The sequence below is a fragment of the Truncatella angustata genome (assembly GCF_020726525.1).
Source record: "Truncatella angustata strain MPI-SDFR-AT-0073 chromosome Unknown BKA67scaffold_1, whole genome shotgun sequence".
In the NCBI taxonomy this organism is placed as follows: domain Eukaryota; kingdom Fungi; phylum Ascomycota; class Sordariomycetes; order Amphisphaeriales; family Sporocadaceae; genus Truncatella; species Truncatella angustata.
Genome location: NW_025763381.1, coordinates 4,885,017 through 4,905,984, shown reverse-complemented (window position 1 = coordinate 4,905,984; position 20,968 = coordinate 4,885,017). Strand labels below are relative to the sequence as shown.

The 20,968-nt window shown below is 48.1% G+C and overlaps 7 protein-coding genes across 7 annotated transcripts; 5 read left to right on the top strand and 2 right to left on the bottom strand.

Moving 5' to 3' along the window:
- Positions 1-1,079: 1,079 nt before the first annotated feature.
- BKA67DRAFT_530488 (uncharacterized protein) lies at positions 1,080-1,421 on the top strand (the record flags this gene model as incomplete). The annotated part of the gene is made up of 1 exon (XM_046099249.1): positions 1,080-1,421. The coding sequence occupies one exon, from the start codon at positions 1,080-1,082 to the stop codon at positions 1,419-1,421; it is 342 nt and encodes a 113-aa protein (XP_045964522.1).
- A 506-nt stretch (positions 1,422-1,927) lies between these two features.
- On the top strand, positions 1,928-3,489 carry BKA67DRAFT_547857 (WD40-repeat-containing domain protein). Its single transcript, XM_046101478.1, has 2 exons — positions 1,928-2,265; positions 2,345-3,489. The coding sequence occupies exons 1-2, from the start codon at positions 2,038-2,040 to the stop codon at positions 3,404-3,406; spliced, it is 1,290 nt and encodes a 429-aa protein (XP_045964521.1). The 5' UTR covers positions 1,928-2,037; the 3' UTR covers positions 3,407-3,489.
- A 2,672-nt stretch (positions 3,490-6,161) lies between these two features.
- Positions 6,162-7,359, bottom strand: BKA67DRAFT_530486 (glycoside hydrolase family 6 protein; the record flags this gene model as incomplete). Its single annotated transcript, XM_046099248.1, has 2 exons — positions 6,162-6,625; positions 6,684-7,359. 2 exons carry the CDS (start codon positions 7,357-7,359, stop codon positions 6,162-6,164), a joined length of 1,140 nt encoding a protein of 379 aa, XP_045964520.1.
- Positions 7,360-9,033: 1,674 nt separating this feature from the next.
- On the top strand, positions 9,034-10,068 carry BKA67DRAFT_589875 (NAD(P)H-dependent D-xylose reductase; the record flags this gene model as incomplete). The annotated part of the gene is made up of 2 exons (XM_046104519.1): positions 9,034-9,066; positions 9,121-10,068. The coding sequence occupies 2 exons, from the start codon at positions 9,034-9,036 to the stop codon at positions 10,066-10,068; spliced, it is 981 nt and encodes a 326-aa protein (XP_045964519.1).
- A 1,311-nt stretch (positions 10,069-11,379) lies between these two features.
- Positions 11,380-13,825, bottom strand: BKA67DRAFT_634255 (uncharacterized protein; the record flags this gene model as incomplete). Its single annotated transcript, XM_046105638.1, has 9 exons — positions 11,380-11,775; positions 11,835-12,105; positions 12,159-12,250; positions 12,303-12,405; positions 12,463-12,718; positions 12,774-12,840; positions 12,906-12,950; positions 13,012-13,567; positions 13,617-13,825. 9 exons carry the CDS (start codon positions 13,823-13,825, stop codon positions 11,446-11,448), a joined length of 1,929 nt encoding a protein of 642 aa, XP_045964518.1. The 3' UTR covers positions 11,380-11,445.
- Positions 13,826-14,854: 1,029 nt separating this feature from the next.
- On the top strand, positions 14,855-18,353 carry BKA67DRAFT_653569 (uncharacterized protein; the record flags this gene model as incomplete). Its single annotated transcript, XM_046106390.1, has 5 exons — positions 14,855-14,969; positions 15,020-15,110; positions 15,157-15,917; positions 16,309-17,640; positions 17,707-18,353. The coding sequence occupies 5 exons, from the start codon at positions 14,855-14,857 to the stop codon at positions 18,351-18,353; spliced, it is 2,946 nt and encodes a 981-aa protein (XP_045964517.1).
- Positions 18,354-19,820: 1,467 nt separating this feature from the next.
- BKA67DRAFT_530482 (uncharacterized protein) lies at positions 19,821-20,638 on the top strand (the record flags this gene model as incomplete). Its single annotated transcript, XM_046099247.1, has 2 exons — positions 19,821-19,934; positions 19,994-20,638. The coding sequence occupies 2 exons, from the start codon at positions 19,821-19,823 to the stop codon at positions 20,636-20,638; spliced, it is 759 nt and encodes a 252-aa protein (XP_045964516.1).
- Between the last annotated feature and the right edge of the window lie 330 nt (positions 20,639-20,968).

Sequence of the window (20,968 nt, the reverse complement as noted above, 5' to 3'; positions counted from 1 at the left end):
ATTGCTCTCAGCTGTCAACGTCCCGGAATTGCCTCAGCTAACAGAACGTCGAATTCACTGGACTATAGTAGTTCATTGTTTCCAAGAAGACCGTAAATAAAGAAAGGAGCATGGCCACTCTTTGAACCACAACACCTTCGTCTCTTAGAGTACCCTAGGAAGAAAAATAAGATGACAGACAGCTTCAAATGACTGCGTCATATGCCGAGTGGGACATCTATCCCTTCCATGCTGGACTTCGAGCCTTGTCTTGTAGGGACTATAGTATCTCTAACGCAGACGGAAGTTTTGCGATCTCACTATTCTAGAAATCAAACTTTTTTATATTTTTTTAAAAGAACACCAGCGAATCCAGAGCACAAGCTCTTGACTTGTAATAGGTGACAGCGTAGTACAGTGTATAACGAACCTCTCCCAGAATTTAGGCATTTTACCGTATATTTCCGTGGCCACTAGTAGAGCATTTTTGACATGTCCACATTAGACCATCTAATGTGGACCTATTTTTAGGAATGAACTCACATCTTTATCGCATAGCTTCCTCTGTTTGCTATTTTCCAGATTGTCTTAGGAGGACTTCGTCTCTGACGACTTGCAGCGTCGAAGTCTTTGATCGGTGGTTGACCCATTACTGTACATGAACAGGATGAAATTATTTGAGTGCAGTGTTCTACGAAGAAGGATGACGTATATGAATGATAAGAGGGCGTGAGATACCAGATTATCGGAACAGCCAAACAAGAGACGCAGTATCCTTGTAAATAGGCTGGCTGTCTGATTGGCCGAGATCGACTTTATATTTTGTCTCGGTTCATATCGCACGTAACTACGTCGTTAATTATATGCTCTGATATTGACCATATCTTCGACATAATCTCTATTACATTTTCTTCGTTAAAACCGTAATTGAATTGTCTTGCTGCGAGTGGCAAGAAGTTACTAGGGTGTGCCTGACGTCATAATTAGCACAGCGTTTTGGGCAATCTAGTTCAGCTATTGAACCAACAGAACTACTGTGGTACAGTTATGCCAAGCCACCTTGAAATCTGTCCCTTTACAACCAAAAAAATATCTTCGGAATGATTCGTGCAGCATCCAAACAATGCTTACAGAGTCTGCCACAAAGGCCTGTAGTCAGTGCGGCAGCTCTGAGACGGGGTTTCGCAAGCGGCAAGCCTGAACCGTCACAGGAAACACAAGCCAAGGAACAGATCTCGCAGAAGGACAACGCATCTGCTACAGAAGAGTCGAAACAAGCCAAGCCTTCAGGTCGCAAAACTATGGCAGAACTAGATGAGGAAGTGAAGCTGAAGCTGGCTGGCCTGGCTGGAGATGGCGGAGAGGCGGGCGTCGAGTACGAGGATGGACAGCCAGTTGCGATGAAGCGCAGCGTCAAAAACAATATGTTCCGATACATATAATTTGAGCACGAAGCACTTGTCTGGTGAGTTGGCCCCAAGTGTACAGCGAGCTCTTACTGATAATCTACTACAAGCAGCTTCGCCAGAAGAGATGGTTTGGTCATGATAGTAAATATCCGACATGTATTTCAAACATAATTCCCATAGCGGTTCCGGTATGCCTAGTTATGGTATGTTGAGGACGTGAACACTGACGGAGCTGGAACACCTTGACGTTGTCTTATGCGATGAATACACTGCATGCCCTTTAAAGCCCGTGGATGAATGAATTCGACAGGGATAATACCAGACATGCAAACTCGGGGTGTATTCAGGAGAAGATACACGACAATGGACGTGGAGGTCACTTCTCTAGTCTAGAGCACTCACCTACTTGTACCTACATATTATGAAGAATCTCTAGGGGGTAGTCGCAGCAGGGGAACGGGCGCATTCCAGCGTTGGAAGGCGCTAACAGTTACCACCAACCCCGCTATGCAATAAGAAACATCATGGATCCAGTACCGTCCCACCTTGACATCGAGAGAGATACGCACATCGTTCAACGCCTACACTTAATGCATGCATGAAAGCAACGCTAGATAAATCGCCGAAGATGACGATTTGAGCTTTGATCATGCCTCCCGATCTTGATGATGTGCCGTCTTTGACGGATGACAACACTACGTTCGACCTCATTGCCCACAAGTCCAACGACCTTATCCAAGCAATTGCCTTCAACGCATATGGCGATCGCTGTGCTACCGGTTCGGTGGATGGTCAAATCCGAATCTTTAACCGCCGTAAGGATGGAATCTGGACATTGTCTGACCTTTGGGGAGCTCATCCAGGGGAGATTCTCGAGGTGAGTGTGTTTACTAGAAAAATGAAGACATGTACGCGTCTATGGCGCGTCGTCGGACTCCAAGGCTGACGACTCGTAGCTCCAATGGCTACCACCTACTGTCTACCCCAACATTGTCGCGTCTCTTGGTATAGAGGGTCGCTTCAAGATGTGGGCAGAAGACGACACGGCTGCACCTGGCCGTAAATTCAGCACCAAGAGCAACAATCCTAAGGCAGCCCATGAGACTAGATCAAACAAGTCTCCTTACCGCTCCTTCTCGATGAAGCACAACGAAGAGACCAGATACACCTACTTCGCCTTTCTTTGTGCAGATGGAAAACTCTCAGTTCACGAGGGTGAAGAGCCTGAGAATTTGGCAGACTACTCGGAGATTGACGACTTTCAGGCTCTCGCCAAGCCTAACCGTGGTGAGGAGACATGCTTTCAGGTTCGCTTTGATCCCAACCCAGAACCGTGCTACAAGGCCCTGAGAGCTGGTGTACCCACAGATGCTTTGAGTCTCGTTGTTGCAGGATTGAACACAGTCAAGATCTTCCGTTCGAGAGACACCATTTCTAGTTCGTTTGGTGCTGCTACCCGAGCCAGAGAGTTCTACCAGGCTGTCGAGATAACTGGACATAGGGGTCTGGTCCGTGATGTTGCATGGGCGCCTGGCAACTTCAGAGGCTACGACATGATTGCCACGGCTTGCCAAGATGGATTCGTCAGAGTTTTCCGGATCGACACGCCATACAATAAGAATGACGGCAAGTCATGGTCCGTGGCAGACATCACAGGCAAGGACAGGACGGAGTATCAACCTTCATCTTCAGCACAGAACAAACATACTAGAGGTCAACCACAAGCGCATTCAGGCATAAGAGCTGAAATCGACAAGTCGGGTAGCCATGGTGAACGACTTATTAATGGTCAACCTGGACAGATCGACCATACCTATCGTGAGCTCTCGAAGTTGGAGAGCCACCGCTCACCTGTGTGGAGAGTTGGGTTTGATGATGATGGCCAGATCTTGGGTAGTGTTGGTGATGAGGGGAAGCTGATGTGCTACCGTCAGAAAGCCGATGGAACTTGGGCTAAGAGCTCAGAGTTAGGCATGATGAAACAGAGATTGGTTGTTCCACAAAACCTGTCTGGCTAGAAGGCTTGAAGAACTACCCTTACCACGTATTTATAGGTCTAGATGCTACCAACCAGTGAATTGATATACCCACATCGAATACGTACATGGTTCATCTATTGATGCTCAAACTTTGATTTAGAATTGACCAGCAGGTTTTTATTTTGATTATAATATCGTTCAACCCATCCCCCGGCTCTATCTATCTTAATTTTACGAGCCTTTTATTTCACCTCAAAAAGTTGGCCATCTGACCCAACTGAATCATGCAGTGTGTCCCATAACACGGTTCACATTATTCCACGATATTGTCTGTTTGTTGTGTACAAGTTTCCTCGTCCGAACCCTTGAGGAAATTGTGAAAGCTCTAGCATGCGTCTCTGAGAATGAAAGATTCAAGTGAAAAACATAATAGACAGATTATCGTCAACTCGCCAACATTGATCTGGGTTATTCATGACTTGATTCATTGAGTTTTCAAGTTCCTCAATACTGGCCAGATGTCTAGTTAAACATGAGTCAGGCACCATAAGTCCTCCGCATCCGTCTTCAGTGTTTAGTTTTCCCATAAAATGTAGTGGCAAATCCCGATTATTCGTTATCTCCGCCTCCATATCCATCTCCAATCCATAGTTCGTTCCTCCTTCCCATTACGATGCTCTCAGGTATGTTGGAAATATGTCTTTAAATATGTTGACTTTCAGTCATCGCCATGATTTGGGGTTCGTCTTAGCTGCACCAAAGATTGCAAGGCCCAATAATGGTCCCAACAAGAATAGCCTCAGGCTGATGTGACAAGTGACCGTTTGATGAATGAAGGGCCCATCAGTACAGGTGGTTGTAAGAATTAAGTAATTCAGGAAGCGACGGTGGAGAATTTACTACACCCACAAGAAGCCTCTGCTGGAGGATTTGCTCCATCAACCGCAAGACAAATCTGACTTTCGACGGCTTGTGATCGAGTATAAATGCAGTAACAGAGACTTAGATGATGCTCATCAGTCCCCAAAAGAATATAGATTGTTTACAAGAACATAGAAAAGAAGACCTGAATACTCTGTACAAAACGGAGCAGAAACATTGCCACATGTCGGCCCTTGTTTCGTCTGCACCCATTTCTCCCCATCCATAGCACCGTGGAGATAGTAGTCTCCAATCAATCGGTTATCATGGAGAACGCCTTGTTGAGGGGTGCTTCTTAATACAAATGGTGCATGACTTCTGGGCAAGTGGTAAATATGGCCGTTCAGTTGCACATCCATGGGACCCCATTCCTGTCGCCTTCTCTTGTCATGAATAATATTCGACGTGAATCGAACGTTCTCATTATGGGCACAAGTCCCAGGATCTCAGATGGACAGTTCCAGGATGTTTGAACAAAATCTTTTAGCTTCCTTTTACCTGGCTCTCCAAAATTCTCAATCTGGTAGCGAAACACTGATTCGATACTGTCAATTTCTTCAGAGCTTAGTAGCTCAAAACGATCATGACCCATCTTCATGTTGTAACGAGTATCTGTAATATGACTCCAAGTTCCTTGAAAGGATCTGACCCACGGTCAACTCTGATCAGCTGGTAGAATTAGGCTCTTCATGTTTTAAACCGATTCTCCACTAACACCCTTTACCGTAGAGATTGGTACAACTATGGGGTCTCGAGTCGCGATATACTTTGCCAACACCCTTACATTTGCACGGTTCAAATCAGTGTAGTCCATTGCGGCACTCTGGTTGGGGACCAATATAGGAGATTACTTCTGTTCGTACGACCCGGATCCCCGTAAAACACGTCGGTGCGCTTCGAGTTGGTAGTTATATGACCAACCACACTGATATGTACCTGTTTGATTGAGATGGAGTCATAACGCGACGGTCAGTTTTCGCTGCTCCTCAGGGCCAACTCGAGGTTCATCGTCGTCGCGCTCACTCCCAGCCAATTAACGACAATCAGCAGAACGGACCTTCGGAGAACCCCAGGTGTATGATCCTGCTTTAATTATACACGAGATTTGAGTCTTAGTTGCGGAGTGACAGTTTGCACCGAATTGTTGATTCTCAATCACCTGGCCTGAGCCTAATAAGCCTAATTCCAGAAGACTTGTTTATCTTAGGAAATAAATTCGAGGTGGCCGGCTAAAGCCTACCGAGTTTGGAGTGCCGCGCAACTTGCAAATCGAAAGCATGGGTTGCGCTGACTGCCAGGAAATCTTGATGGGCGGCCCAGGCTTGTCTTCAGCGAATCCGGGTTCAAAATAACTGTCGGAAGTGTAGACTAGACTGTGTACCTTGATGTTACAACGTGCATACAAGTTCAGAGCGAATCAAAAGTGCCAGACGTCCGATGGTTGGCACCTGATGATGACTACCAGCACTACGATAGATCCAAATGGAAATTGTTCGGCTCCCCACCGGCAACATCAACTTTCCTACCGCGTATGTAGCCCATGTCAAAAACATCCAGACTATATAAGTATGTGTCATGTCGCTGGGGGAATGATTTGCCGCCGGAACAACTTAGACCTCCAGAAATATCAAGCTAGCTTCCCAGAATAAGAATACTTGCTCGCGCTCGCGTATTCTCATGCTGGTTGCCTCATTGACCCATCCGATATTCTGGGCATGAGTTAATGAATGTCTCAAGCACGTCGAGAGTTCTGTCAAGTGAACAAATGAAATTGTATATTGCCTAACTCTGAAAACGGTTGATTACGGCGACTTCTATTCCGCAGCTTTGTTTAATTCTGGCAAGGTTCGGAAATGGGCATTGATGCTTCTGCCTATTTAGATAGGACAGAAGGATCCGCATTCTTTACCAAAATCTGAACATACTCATCAAACCAGGCTCCAGCTCGGGGGGCCCCCTCCAGACCACATTGACCATCACTCTCCCCACCGGGCTTGACCCATACCAGACTGTCCACCAGCGTGTTGTTCGTAGGTGTGCCCGGCTTAGCACCAAAGCCAGCTGGAGCTACGTTGCACCAATCACCCCATTCCGACCTGGCACCGTACTGCGCTACGCGGCCCTGGTCAATGATGAAGCGGGAGGGTAGGCCATTGGCTTCGAGATGGGGTGCAAGAGAGGAGGCATAGTGACTCTCGTCCCACGAGTTACTCCACTCAGTGAAATTCTCTCTGGGGTTTGCGTTGAAGGGGTTGTAGTTGGATACGTTAGTTGAGAAACCGCGGATCTTTGTGCTGTTTCCGGATTTCTGCACTACTTCTGCGAAGAGCTTGGCAGCTATTACTGACATTAGAGATGTGCATGACTCCGTAAAAGTGCAAGATGCTTAGCTTACAAGGTTCCAGGTTGCCGTCCCAACCAAGCCAGCCACCATGAGCAGCATCAATGTAGAGATGAACGTTGCTGTACTGTAAGCTCGAAATGGCATATGCAATGCCCTCCTTGTACGTATCCGCGGCATTTGCGCAGAACTCAACACCCATGTTCGTGACCAGGTTTCCGAGAGAGTCGGGCTCCAGCACGATGGCAAAGGTGAGATCCTTCGCGGCGGATACTTTCTTGGCATATGGCTTGATGAACTCATTCTTGTAGATCTCTAGGCCGTTCTTGGCACTGCTCAGCTCGCCCGCACTCTCACCAGCGCTGCAGTCACGGTCTGGCAGGTTGTATAGAACGAGGCCAACAATCTGGTCAACCCCGGTGGACCGCTTCGCCGCCCGTGCAGAAGTGATCGCTGAGTCAATGTTTGACAAGCCTGCTCGGTCGGTGATCCAGACAAAGGTTCCAATGTCCTGAATAGCACGGACTTTGCTAGCATTCACTTCATCGCCCTGAGCCACGAAGGCATCGTGGGTCTGCTCAAGCTTGGCTGCCCAAGTCGGGTTTGCGAAGAGCTTCTTGCCCTGGAACGGGTTACCATTCTTACTATTTGTCGAGAAAGGCCGAGACCATTGAGGTGCAGCTAATACTGTGGCAGCAGCGCACAAAGTGAGCAAGGTAGAAGGATGCATCTTGGTGAAGCGATTGGAAGCGACGGTCTATGAGCATACTGCACCAACATCAAGCACTCAAGAGGGGCGACATATTCGCAAGTTTAAAGCACCTTTATAAACCATTTCGATCATGCCCAAGGTTCATCCGAATAGCCGCAATGCTTGGTTCTCGGAGCCAACAACACCGCTCAGTCAGGAAACGGAGGATGTCTTTTTAATGATTTGTTTGCAGCATATGTACGGCTGCGCTGGGTATCACTGAGCCGCATGGGAACTCCTATGGGAAACCGTTATTCAAGGGGTGACCTTTTAAATGGCCAAGCACACAATTTACCAGGCTTCAGGCGTTTGAGGTGACATTGCCATGAAAATGGCTTCGTCCCAAGAATTGCGGAAGATGTGCGTGGACAGATCTTCTTAGGTGAACAGTCTTGAATAGATTGCAAACATCGCTTAGACGGCGCGGGTGCCGAAGGCTGAATCGTGGCCTACCCTTTGCGATATCACGCAAGGTCGCCAAGCAATGAACTCATTCATATCGGCGATAAGCGAAGTAGACCATCCATAGGGCGAGATCATAAATGTTACAGAGCTGTTTCTGGAGTAAGACTTGGTCTGGAGATGGGCGTCCGTACTTGTATTGGATACGAACCATCGAGAAGATGTTAGGATTGCCAGGACTGCGCCGCTTACTTGAATCTATTGTTAATGTTAGTCATAAGTGTGCCTTAGCCTTTCATTGCTCGGCATAGCGATACAATGTCGACGCGACGCGCAATTGGGTCTCTCGCCTGACAACTAGTCTAACTAGCTCGTAACTCTTTGTTGTCACCTCAGAGGGAAGTAAGCCACTCTCAGAGGAGCGCTTATAAAAGAGTACAACCTTGATGGGTCTAATGGCTTCTTGTGCGGAGGAAATCGATGCGCAAAACCTTGAAACACAAGGACTGATTTCTTGCCCATTCGGGAGCAAGTTGACAGGCAAAGACGAACGTGAGACGATATTGCGGACGCTAATGGTGAATAAATATGACTGTTGGAAAGGCCGAAATTGATCAAAATACTGTACTGTTCATCCTCTACCCGAAATACCCTTCATGAGACTCTGTTGTGAAGGTCCAACCGAAGATAGACCTTTGGGAAAGGCTAACCCCCGCAGCAAAGTCCCCAGAAAAGAGGGGGGTGTTGAGCGGTACAGACTACCTAATCTAGCCAGTCCCGACAATGAGAAGATTCCTGTCACTAAGCATCAATCTGAGCAGCACAACATGAGTGATCGCAACAGCTCAGAGTTATTTTCATCATGCCAGTCGAGGTGTGCACCAAGTTTTCACGTCGCAAGGTAAAATTGAACCATATAAGAGGTGCAAACGTGCCAGGCGCAAAACGCCAGATCAGGTACGTTATCCATAGAACTCAAATTAAGCGCACCAGTTAGCTGCGGGGTTTGATCGCTATAACCAGCCAAAGGAGGGTCTATAGTGGGCCATGGAGTCAAACGTCATGAGGGGCATAGAAAGTAATAGCTCGTGAAATGAACGCGGGGCGCGACTTGTTGTTGGTGGGAAATATTTACTTGTCCATTACTCCAACATTTTTTCTTCTTCTTCTGCTTTCTCAGATATCGAATCTATTCACTTCCTCCCTTCACTATACCATCATTGTACAATCGACATAGAACCCGACGTCAAAATGGTTCCCTCAATCAAGCTCTCCTCCGGCCATGTAAGTTACAAACTCCCAGAAGCATATCGGCAATAAAGAGCTCACATGTAAAAGGAAATGCCGCTTGTCGGCTTCGGCATCTGGAAGGTTCCCAACGAGAGCTGCGCCGACACGGTTTACAACGCCATCAAGCTAGGATACCGTCACTTCGATGGTGCTTGGGACTACACTAACAGCGCCGAGGCCGGTAAGGGTGTCCGCCGTGCCATTGACGAGGGATTGGTCAAGCGTGAAGATCTCTTCATCACCAGCAAGCTCTGGAACAACTACCACAAGCGCGAGCATGCCCACCAGCAGGCCAAGCTCGAGCTCGAGGCTTGGGGCCTTGAGTACCTCGATCTTTTCCTGATCCACTTCCCCATCGCGCTCGAGTTCATTCCCTTTGAGGAGATCCGATACCCGTGCTTCTGGTCCGACAAGGAGCAGACCAAGCCCACTAAGTTGGCCAAGGTCCCCATCTCTGAGACCTGGTCTGCTCTGGAGGAGCTCGTCAAGACCCCGGAGAACCCTAAGGGTATCTTCAAGTCCATCGGCATCTCCAACTTCCACACCCAGTTGATCTACGATCTTCTCTCGTATGCCAAGATCCCCCCGGCCGTCCTTCAGATCGAGCACCACCCCTATCTCACTCAGCCCGAGCTCATCCACATGGCTCAGGAGAACAACATTGCCGTCACTGGCTACTCTACCTTTGGCCCTGCTTCGTTCATCGAGTTGAACAACGCTCAGGCCAAGGAGATCAAGCCCTTGTTCGAGACCGACCCCGTCAAGGCTGCCGCCGAGAAGCACAATGTCAGCCCAGGTCAGGTTCTCCTCAGATGGTGCACACAGCGAAACATTATTGTCATCCCCAAGTCCAACAGCGTAGACAGACTCAAGCAGAACCTCGAATCTACCACCTTCGATCTTACAGAGGAGGAAATCAAGGCCATTGCCGCACTCGATATTGGCCTCCGATTCAACTCCCCCGCCTCTCTGGGTAGCGCTCGTATCTTCACATAAGGGGCCGCCAAACTGGGAAAATGAAATAAATATAATAATATAGTTGGAAATAGCAATTATGAATGATGACTCCCATAATTAGTAGGCTATTGCTACTATTTGTACTATGATCTTTAATCTTGTCTTTGCAAGGCCGTTCAAATAGTTTAAAACAAATAATTGGCTTAATTAGAACATGTGACTGTGAATGCTTGCTGCTTCTGATAACCATCCAACACATGATGCTGTGTAGTACATCATTAAGTCCTGTTGTTGGAATATATTATTCGCGGTCTCGTACGACGGTTGACTACGTAGTATAGGTAGTCACCGGCATGCTGGCAGTAAGCCACTACAGCCACGATGTGGCTGTCGGCAGCCAGCAGCCGTACGGGTGAACCCCAGACCCCTATCTATAGACCACGTACGAGGGGAAGAATCCCTTCTTCCTTTCGCACGACAGCGCTGAATATAGATCTATTTGTCGCCCACCCCGTACGGAAAGAGTTGAATGGAGAAGCCATTCTACAACAGCAGTGAATAATACTGATAATAAAATTCAAAATTTATTTAAAATATTATATTTATTAATATCTAACTCATATTATTCGACGTGGCGTTAACTGAAATTTATTTGAACGACTCGGTAACTTAACAAGATTCTCTTATTAAGAACATATAACATTTTATTATCGCATGGATCCGTTGTTAACGTAGCTCACGTAGCTCACGTAGCTCAAGGTTTCCCAAGCCATAGTGCGTGCTCACTGTTTTAATTGCCCGCCCATTTGCAAACTACTCATTATTTTGTATATAATATTATAAATTGGAAGTCGAGGTTAGTGTGACATTCAAAAATAGTGGGCCCACCGTCAATAGAACGATGGTAATCTCAGGGTATATATTCGTTGCCACAGTTAGGCTACCTAGCTCTCTGCGATAAGACAATATGAATCACGATTAATCTTCATCTTCAAGTTGGATCCTGATCCACAGACCTGACATGTTTTTCTGATTGCAGGTCCTGATGGTCTTTTCACCTAGACCGACAAACCTCCGACAGGCTTGAGCTCACTGCCAATGTCATAATTACGAGTTAGTTATGTCAGACTTTGGACGATAATTGGCTGTATTAATAGACATTACAAATGGCCCATTCTGCTCTTATGATTAGTTACTGGATGGGTGAGGCTTCGCGGACAGTTGCTCATAGATATATTCTGGGTTTCGAGAAAGATTCAATTGTCGACCAGTCGAGAATGATATTTTGTATCTCTAACTACCCTCTAACGGGAACTACAGTTTCATGTAACAATAAAAAGTAAGATTATACAGTCTCAAATGCCCTCATTTAAGCCCTGCCCATTGCCATTCCTGAATTCTCCGGACAGTGAGCGTCTAAATAGAAGATCCCATATACTGGACATTGACGTCTTGCTCTACCGTGTTCTTACCAACTTTTAAGCTCCACTTTGGCTCTCCTTGGTACCTCATTGTAAGATTGAGGTCGTCGAATCGGCGGACGCCTGCGACGACATTCATGTTCTCCCACGGTATATCAAACTCGCAGTCAATGGCACACAACTGCTTCACTGTGTGATCTTTACGGACTGGAGCTTGAGCTGCGTTGCTCGTCAGGATCTTGAACGTTGTCTTCTTGGTGGATGCATCTTTGATATATTGATAGAAGCCGCACGTCACAGGATCCTTGTTGTCGACCGTGTCACCCTAGAGCCAAAGGTGTCAGTTATAGACGAATGTAGTGGCATGAATCATGGTAAACATACTTGTCTGAGATACCATTTCATTCGCCAGACTATCCGAGTTCCGTCGGGGTCAATCGTCACTTTGTCGGCGGAGGTATCCACAGGCGGACTGGCACTGTGAACAGGCACTCCATGCTCCACACCGTAGTTGTACCGCGATACCCTGGCAGATATCTCGGGCATTCGATAAAGGGTTTGTTTAACTCTGGCGTCTGTGGAGTTTGCGAACTCTTTGCTTGAGAAGGTGTTGCGGAGTACTGCTATAACGGCACCACGAGCAACTACCGACCATCTATAACACTTGTCAGCGACCACACGCAGGATGACGGTTATTAATATACTCACGCTCGATTCGGTTGCAATACATTTTGGTGCTCTGCTTGTAGCCTATTGTAGATATATCTCGAAGAGCCTAAACCTCCAACAAGGAGAATTTTCTTCGTGAATGTTAGGCATGGCAGGCTGGAGTATGATCCACTGGAAACTTACTTTCGGCTCTTTACCATACTGCCTCATGATTTCTTTCTTTTGATCACTGATAAGCTGTCGAATCCCGTTCAGAGTCTTATTGTAGAATTGTCGGATTGTCTCTCTGAAATCGATAGTAAGCCGATAGTGCCTAGTAGAAGGCAAACAGGGTGGAACCTACCTCTTCAGCGAGTAACTGTCATTCGCACCTCGCCATCTCTTTACTTTTGAGAACGCTCTTGCTGGTGGCCTAAGTGTGAGCACCTCTGTTGCTTCACTGCCCGAGAAGGCGCGCTTCATGGTGTACTCCCACTCATCGTTGACAAAAATTCTGAAATCGTGCTTGGGTGACCGGCACTGGTCAAACTTGAGCCCCGATTTGTATTGCATCCACGTCTCAAAGGCATCGTCAATTAGGAAGGCTCCGCACAGTTTTCCTAGGTGCATGTCAACAACCAGTGGCAAAATCTGGACGCGTTGGACGAAACTTACCATCACCTTTGGCAGCTTCTCCGAGACGGAAAGGCTCAATCGAGTTCACTTTATAGCTGATGATATCCTTACAACGTGTCAGCCATTGTCACTCATGTTCTTTGGGGGTTGGTATGATATGGGTGAACTCACTACTGTACCTCCACCACAGTCGCATACGATAAAAACCTCACCAGCCTATGTTTTTATCAGCTCAATCGAATATAGTGGTTTAGTAAAGGGAATCATGTAGACTTACGCCTATCTCGGGGTACTTTTTTCTTTCGAGCAGAGTAGCCAGAGCGGCAGCCTCTGGCTCTTCTACTAGATCAAGCTTGGTTTTGCCGATTGGTCTGAACGCCAGGATGCCGGCCCGTTGCGCCGCTTGTTTCATCTTCTCACGCGCGTACTGTGGCCATATAGCAGGTATCGTGATAGCGACGCGGAAGGGTAGAACTTCAATGTCGACCTGAGTCTTGATTTCCGTGAGGGCATGTTCCCAAATCTTCTTCAGGTAGTCTGCGATAAGCTCAACTACATCCATAGACCGCTCTGACAGCTGTTTTGTGGCATCTTGTAGGTATTCCGCGCCCTTCAAATCATCTTTGACGTCCTTGTCCTCGAGGAGTAGCAACTTGAACCACTTGACGGGCAAGGCGTCCCGCGAGACCAGGTATCCAAACTGATTCGTTGCCAAGTCGTACTGCGTTGGTACTTGTATCTCGTCCTTGACTTGCGATTCGGCACATGGCCAGTGACTGACTTCGTGAATGAGATCGGGATCTTCAGAGTAAGCCCACGATACGCCAGAGAACCTAGCGAGGGTTAGACGCGTAATATTCAAAGTAACTTCAAGCGACCTACGTAGTCCCGAAGTCAATTCCTATAGCGATGAATCTCTCTGGAGGCTTTGATGGTAGCGGAGATACTCTTGGGTAGCTGGCCCTGAATGGCAAGCTCGTCAAAGTACCGCCAGAGGGCATTCGTGGTGCTGGGGAACCCGGGAGCTCTGCAATGCCGATAAGGCTCGAGGAAGAAACTTTCTGCATTAAAAGCCCGAGATCATTAGACATTTTCAAAAGTCTGAAGAGTCACTTCTTCACACACACACTTTCTCTCTCTCTATATGAGCTCCCCAGCGATTGTGGAGCAAATATCAAGTAGACCCTCTAAGGCAGGTTAAGGAGACTCAATCGCGCTTCGGGAACGAGGCTTTCATAAGTCAAGCAGTGAAAATGATCGTAGCCCTCCGAGGCGTTTTGGGGATCCTGGAAGACCCTGGCGAGACCACCCCTCTCGCTGGGATAGAAACTATACCATGACTAGTAAATTCCTGAATTTGAGTGGCTTAAGCCACTTTGAGGACCATCTTCAGCCTGATCGCAATGGTCTCCGTTTTCCGTTTCTCTACCTACTCACTTAGCTCTTGATCCCTCCTACATATCCCTGCCAAAGTCTCCATTTAGTTTCATTCTGCGGTCTTTGAATTCTCACTTCGTATCGCATTGATCATCTCACTTTAAGACCAACTATTTTTGGGCACCCCTTTCATTCTTACCATGATGTGTTTGCATGTGAAGGAGCTTCGAAGTCGTTGTTCAGCTAGCGTCAAATTATAAGCCGTGAGGGGCTCGGCGAGCGCCTCACAGAACGCCTCATCAAGGGGATGCTGACACTATTGATTGCGAAATAGCCATCTGCCAATGAAAACTCGGGCAACATGGATGCTGGTGCAATCCAGACGCAGAGAAGGTGCAGTTGCTGCAGTATCAAACTTCGTTGCGTGCGAGCCTGCAGGTGATATTGAGCAATTCTGCCAAGGAACTTGGACCAACGACGAGCTGAGAGGAATCTTGTGGCTATATCAAGATGATCATGCTTAGTATCGGCCGGCCCAGACCTTAGCGAGGCCACCTCAAAAAAGATGACAGCGATGGAAAGTAAATTTCGAGACGCACTGTGGTAGCCTTACGACGTCTGGCTCTAGACTAGATGAAATATCGCGTTGGTCCTCAACTTATTTGGCATTTCTCGACAGTCAAACAACATATTATATTAGGTGTATAATCCCTAGTGGCACGCGCATCCCTCAACTGTATAACATGGAGAGTGACGCCGGTATGATACTGGTGATGGGGGAGACAGGAGTCGGCAAAAGCACTTTCATCAATGCTCTCAAGCCCGATTCCGTCGAGATTGGTCACAGGCTCAAGTCTGGTAGGTGAGCATGGCAAATTGATTGTCCAGTAACTGATGCAAAGTTCAAGTGCAAAGCGGTCCTCAAGCCGTTCAGGTCTATTTGGATGAGGAGGATCAAAATTCTGTCACCGTTGTTGACACCCCTGGGTTTAATGACAGGTACGTTGCCACCGACCCAAAAGACCTTCATTGATCGATTTTGAAGCCACCGCCCTGATTCTGAAGTCCTTGCTGAGGTCACCGAATATCTCGCTGCGCAGTATGCGGCAAATATTCCACTCAGAGGGGTGATCTACCTGCATAGAATCCAAGATAACAGAATGAAAGGGTCTGCGAGGAAGTATTTGGAGGTCTTCCGGTCGCTCTGTGGTGACGAGGCTCTCTCTAATGTAATGCTTGTGACAACTTTCTGGAACAAGGTACGTGATGACGAGCTCGGGGACTACTTGCGGAGGGAGCAGGAATTGATCGACGACTATTGGGAACCATTGCAGAGGAAAGGGTCGGTGATTGCGCAATTCGACGGCTCCAAGGAAGCAGCTGAGTCATTGATATTGCAGCTTGCTCAGCACCGGCGTCCGGTGATTCTTGACATCCAACGCGAGCTGGTGGATGACGACAAGATAATCAGCGAGACGAAAGCCGGGCTGGGCATTAGCGAGCGACTTGATGCAGACATCAGGGAATACCAAGAACATCTGGAAAAGATCGTGGTGAAGTTGGCCGCAGCTGGAGATGAAAATGACGCAGTAAGAATCAAGCAACTGGAGACGGAGAAAAAGGATGTGGAAGGTCTCATCAAAGACCTTGAGAAGTCTAGGAAACGTATGGGTTCCAGAGTTGGAATGGAGATGAAATACCGCCTTGACCGGGAGAAACGCAAGGAGATATTGGTAACTAGCGTATCCGTATTTGCTTCCGTCCTCAGTATCACTTTGACCATCGTCAAATTTGTAGTATTTGGTGGTATGTAGTAATTTACTTTGACTTTTTGGCTGCAACGGGTAACTAAGTCAGGATGAAACTAGATAGAAAGAGACGAGACACATGTGATCAATTTCAGTTTATTCCACCAGACTTAGCGAAAGTGTATGCTCACTGTAAGTCGAAAATGCTGTCATCATGTGCGAAGTATGTGATGACACTGGGTGCGTTTGTGAAGACCGACAGTCTGGCCTGCGCCACCACTTCTCCGCTCCCCTCGTCCCGGGCGGCGAAGTGATCATACAAGAGACGAGGTAGCCTTACCACCGAACTTGGAGTAAACTCCTCTCTTTACTTTCTCAGACCTTTATTCCACAGTTTGTCTGCAGAATGCAGTATCTTGGAATGCAGTATCTCAACCCCTTAATCATAGACTCATCTACTGCCATAAGTACCAGGGCTATGGATGGTCAGACGAAGCTGGTGTCAAGACGCCGGCATAGTGCCGTCGAGGGCCCACGCCCTGACATCGTAGACTCAAAACATTCAAAACACTCTTTCAGGATGAGAAATCTCATCAAGCCTTTGAGAGGCTTGAATAAAACGAATGGCGGCGACAAAACTCACAGCAGTGAGAACTCGGTATCGGATGCTGTGGTGAACCCTGAAGACCTAGATCCGCTCCAGATGACCCCAGAGGACGATTTGAATCCTCAATCTGCCAGCGCTGCAGGATCAGCAGCGGGAGAAGCGAATAAGCTATCCATATCAAGGGTTTTGACAGATCCCGTGCTTGATAGAAGAGATTTCAACAACCAGTCAAAAGCATACAGCCATGACACACCATATCCAAATATTCGATCGAAGGACCAAGCTAGACTTCAAGATTTCACGAATTGTCAGGTGATGCCTATTGTTTCGGCTCGTACTGATTCAAGCTACGCCGTCAAGGCAGTGGCCGAGATCCTGACTGGACCCGATATACTTGGGCCGATGGGCATAGACGGACAAGATCTCGGATCCAACCCGAGAAAAGGCTCTATCATAGTCACAGAGGAGTTGTTTTCAAAGGGCTACCTACCCGGTCAACATTACCACCAGTCTAATACTGGGTCTACGACTATTCATCAAACTTCGATAATCTCGGCTAACAGCAGGGAACATGACACGACTATTACCATCGCTGAGGACGTGCGTGGCACGTTCAGTGACCGGGAATCCAACTTTCGCAACCAAGGAAAAGCCTTGAAAATTTTTGAGAAGACAGTAGTTGACCGCCTTGGGGAGGAGATTGAGGACCTGAAATTTCAAAACCAGGAGAGTAAATCTACCATCACAAGTATGAAGCAAATGGAAGCATATTATGAGTCGCGGATACTCGAGCTAGAAGAGGCGAACGGATGGCTTCAACATAAGGTCTCAGAGAGAGCTGTCCCTGCAGGAAGGCAGACAATACCCGGTATTGGTCTTCTGCCAGATAGCGACATCACCGGGAGATGGCGACAGTTGTGCTGGACAATGCGCCAACTCGTCAGCAGCAACATAGTGGTACTCTCATCGTACCCAGACCAGCAGGACAATAGATTCGCCATTCTTAAGAAGATCACGCCGACATACACCGTCTTCTTGCGATCTAAAAGCGACTTTGTAGACTTGGTCCAAGCAGTAATCTGGGACCATCTAGCAAACAATGTGTTTGCGTCAAGAAATTGCTCCAGCTGGGCGTGCTGGTCTGGGAAATGTTTTGACCAACTCAAAGCTTTGAGTAAGTTGGATCATCGAGTTGGCATCGCTTGCCTACTTATGTACTGAAAGCTGACCTCGTGCCTAGCCGACAGTATTTCTCACGGTCATCGGCAGGACGGCCATTTTCACCTCTGGAGAAGCCAAACCGCCACTCTTTTTTCAATGTATGCCGACCCTACCGAGGTCTCAGGATACGCACAGGAACTTGTGGGGCATATCGAGAAAGACCTCAAGTACCTGCTCAACAATTGGGATACCGGTCTACGCAAGCATATGGCCAATCTCGTTGGGGAAGCCATCCAATTTGACGCCGATCTTTGCCAACAAAGAGCATGGTGGTTCTGCGAGTACCCCGGGGTTACTGACAGACGCAATCGCTACGACATCCCCTTCCAGAGCGTCTCGATGAAGGAGGCGAACAGCAAGTTCGATGAGGCTGACGCTCACGCAACTCTCATGATCTCGCCTGCTCTTATGAAGGCTGGGAACTCCACAGGGGACAACTACGACAATGTGCAGGTGGTCGTCGAGAGTTCGGTACACCGAGGCAAGCCGCGGTTGCTAGCGAGTAAACCACCACCTGCGACTTCGCAAGCGCTGGTGGTAGCACGCCAACCCCCAGGGAACCCAGGGGCCTACCAGACCGCTCTTCGAGATAAGAGGAAAGCTCAGAGAAATGAGGGAGATCATAAGAGGCGCGACAAGATCTTCAGGCGTATAGGTATTCAATAGCTAAGAAGAAATCTGTCACTGGGGAAACACATTCTAAGTTTCCAATGTACTTATTGTTTCGTATATTCACTTTGACCTTCTTCCGAACGCTTAGCATTTGCTAAGATGGAATTATTTCCATTCAAAATTCGAGTCAAAATTGACGAAAGTTCACAGACCTGATGAAGGGGGGGTCGTAAAAGATGACCTACGTTTAAAATAGGCTAGGGTTGATCTAGAACCGGACATGAGTACAGCTATCTACGCGTTATCCAAGTGACCAGGATTGGGGGGGGGGTTCTGTTTCAAGTGACACTATACGGAAGCAGTTGTCATGCCCCATCGACGCCAGATACGCCAGCGTTAAGGTTATTTTAGTTGGCAGAAACCTTAATACTAAAACAAAACATCAAAATATACATATCGCTAAGCATACCACTAGCGAATGCATGTATGGCACCAGCACCGACACCTGCTAGAAGACGTGTATGGTTAGCAGTTCTTTTGTATTGACGAAACGACAAGCAATTTCCCAAATGAGGAACCATATGTTCGAGACGTGCAGTACAAAGTCCTGGCCTTTATCAAATGAGATCATCCCATCTCGAATGCCCGACAGGATTCAAACGTCCATACAACTCGTATCAACCTCCATACGGCCTTGAGGGGCCGTCCTACTAGGGATAGCCGGCCATTCCCAAATCCAGTAAAGCGTATAATTATCATGAATGTTAATAGAGAGTTGCAAGTCAATCTAGAACCACAGATCGGCACCTTGAGGGTCTATGGGAGCCTCGGGGAAAGCTTTCTGGCGCCTCAAAGAAATTGGGCCATCGTTATTCTGGTAAAATTTATTATTGTTATTATCATTATTGAAATGCTAGGTGGCTAAGAGTACCCCCTGCTATCCCCTCCTGTCCTAGGCTCGATTTAAACGTGGTGGATAGAGAAGAGATAATCGTCCTTAGAAGGTGACGAGGTGCCGTAAATCCACACAATAAAGTTCTTAGGCTCTAAATAGTGTATTTTTTTTAAAGGGTGGCATGCTTGTTCTCCTTATACTCTAACCTAGGATTTAAAGTCGCGGAATGGTGCCGCGCATAAATCCAACTTCTCCGATCATGGTCCTATTTAAGCCGAGACGCCTTAACTGTCCAACCTACGAATGGGCTACAATAAGCAGTAAAATCAAGAAAATTTGCATGGCTATGCATATGTGAATATTCTATAACCTCCGGCGGCGGCTGATTGCCAGTTGCCTCTGAGTACGAACTGAAAGCGGCAAACCCACTATACCCTATCTGGCGAAAAACGATTCCCTATGGACCCTCAACTGACCTAAGGTTAGGTTAGACTAAGTCGTATCTGCACAGCCACGATTTGATCTGCCGCACTCGATTCATCCCACTTTCGGACGGCGCGTGTCGAGTCGCGTCTCCTGGCGTTTCTCATTCAGAAGCCAGCAGATTCACCAATTGAGGACTGAAGATGGCTCTTCCCTTACCCCCTGGCCTGGTGCCCACGGAGGTCGCCTTCCTTTGTGAAATGGAACTTGTCACAATCGTGCCGCGCCAGAGACTCGAATCCATTCACCTCCTGAGCGTAAACTCCCCAGCAGCCCCGCCATCCCACCTGCACCCACTAACGGCATCCCACCACAGGGCGCAACACCGGCACTGCGGCCGCCACACAGAGCACAACTGCCACTATGGCTAGCCCTGTTGCTCAAGAAGCAAAAACGCGCAAACATCGTCGCCCCAGCATGGCTGCATACCTCTTCGCTGGCGGAGATCATTAATCATGAGACCCACGTGGACCCCGAGGCCTTCTCTCCACCGCCGCCGCCCGTGATGCGGTCCGACGGCTGGGGCATGGCAAGGTCGTATGCGGAGCCGAAGCCCGGGGATCTGGTCCTGTCGCCGCCATTTCTGCCCTCTTGCACGGCCGATGCACCGTCGGGCTATCTGCCGTATCACTGGCTGGAGCTGGCCGAGACCCTGCTGGCGCACGCGAGCGATGATATACCCAATGCTGCCGAGGCCAGGACGTTGCTGAGGGACTTGCAGGAGGTGCGGGCTGCGAAACTGAGAGGCAGTACCACTCAGCTGGAGGGCGGTGGCGGCGTGGTTGGCCTCAGAGGTGTGGGGGCTATGGAGCTGGCCGAGAGCCGGGGCTTTGTCCAGGGTGTGGTGGACGGAGTGCGGAAGATCGGCGCAAGTATTGAGGCTACCAGACGGGAGGAAGAGGAGAGAGGCGGCGACAGTGAAGGAGAAGGCGAAGATGATGAGGATATGGGCTTTGATTAGCGCCACGACTGGAATGAGACTCTTTGCACCTTGACATCATCGTACTTTTATCATCTAACATGAAAGTCTGTCGACGCGAAAGCCAAACGTTCTGTATGCCCGACGTCGAGCTCTTGGAGTTGCAGCGCCCCTTTCGTCCCTTTTTCCTCCTTTCGCATACATCATATCCTCATTGCTCAGCAGACAATACGTACATCCACATGCCCCCAATCCCCAGCAGATCTTCGTTCCCCTCTATACCCAGTTGCTTCCATACCACATCAGATACAAGTGGACTAACCAATTTCATTGAAACCCGTTCGCCATCTACGGTTATTCGAAACCTCGGGT

Bases quoted from the DNA above. Each gene is read 5' to 3' on its own strand.
- BKA67DRAFT_547857 (XM_046101478.1), top strand. From the start codon at position 2,038: ATGCCTCCCGATCTTGATGATGTGCCGTCTTTGACGGATGACAACACT. The intron at 2,266-2,344 runs GTGAGTGTGTTT...GACGACTCGTAG, and splicing joins ATCCAGGGGAGATTCTCGAG to CTCCAATGGCTACCACCTAC.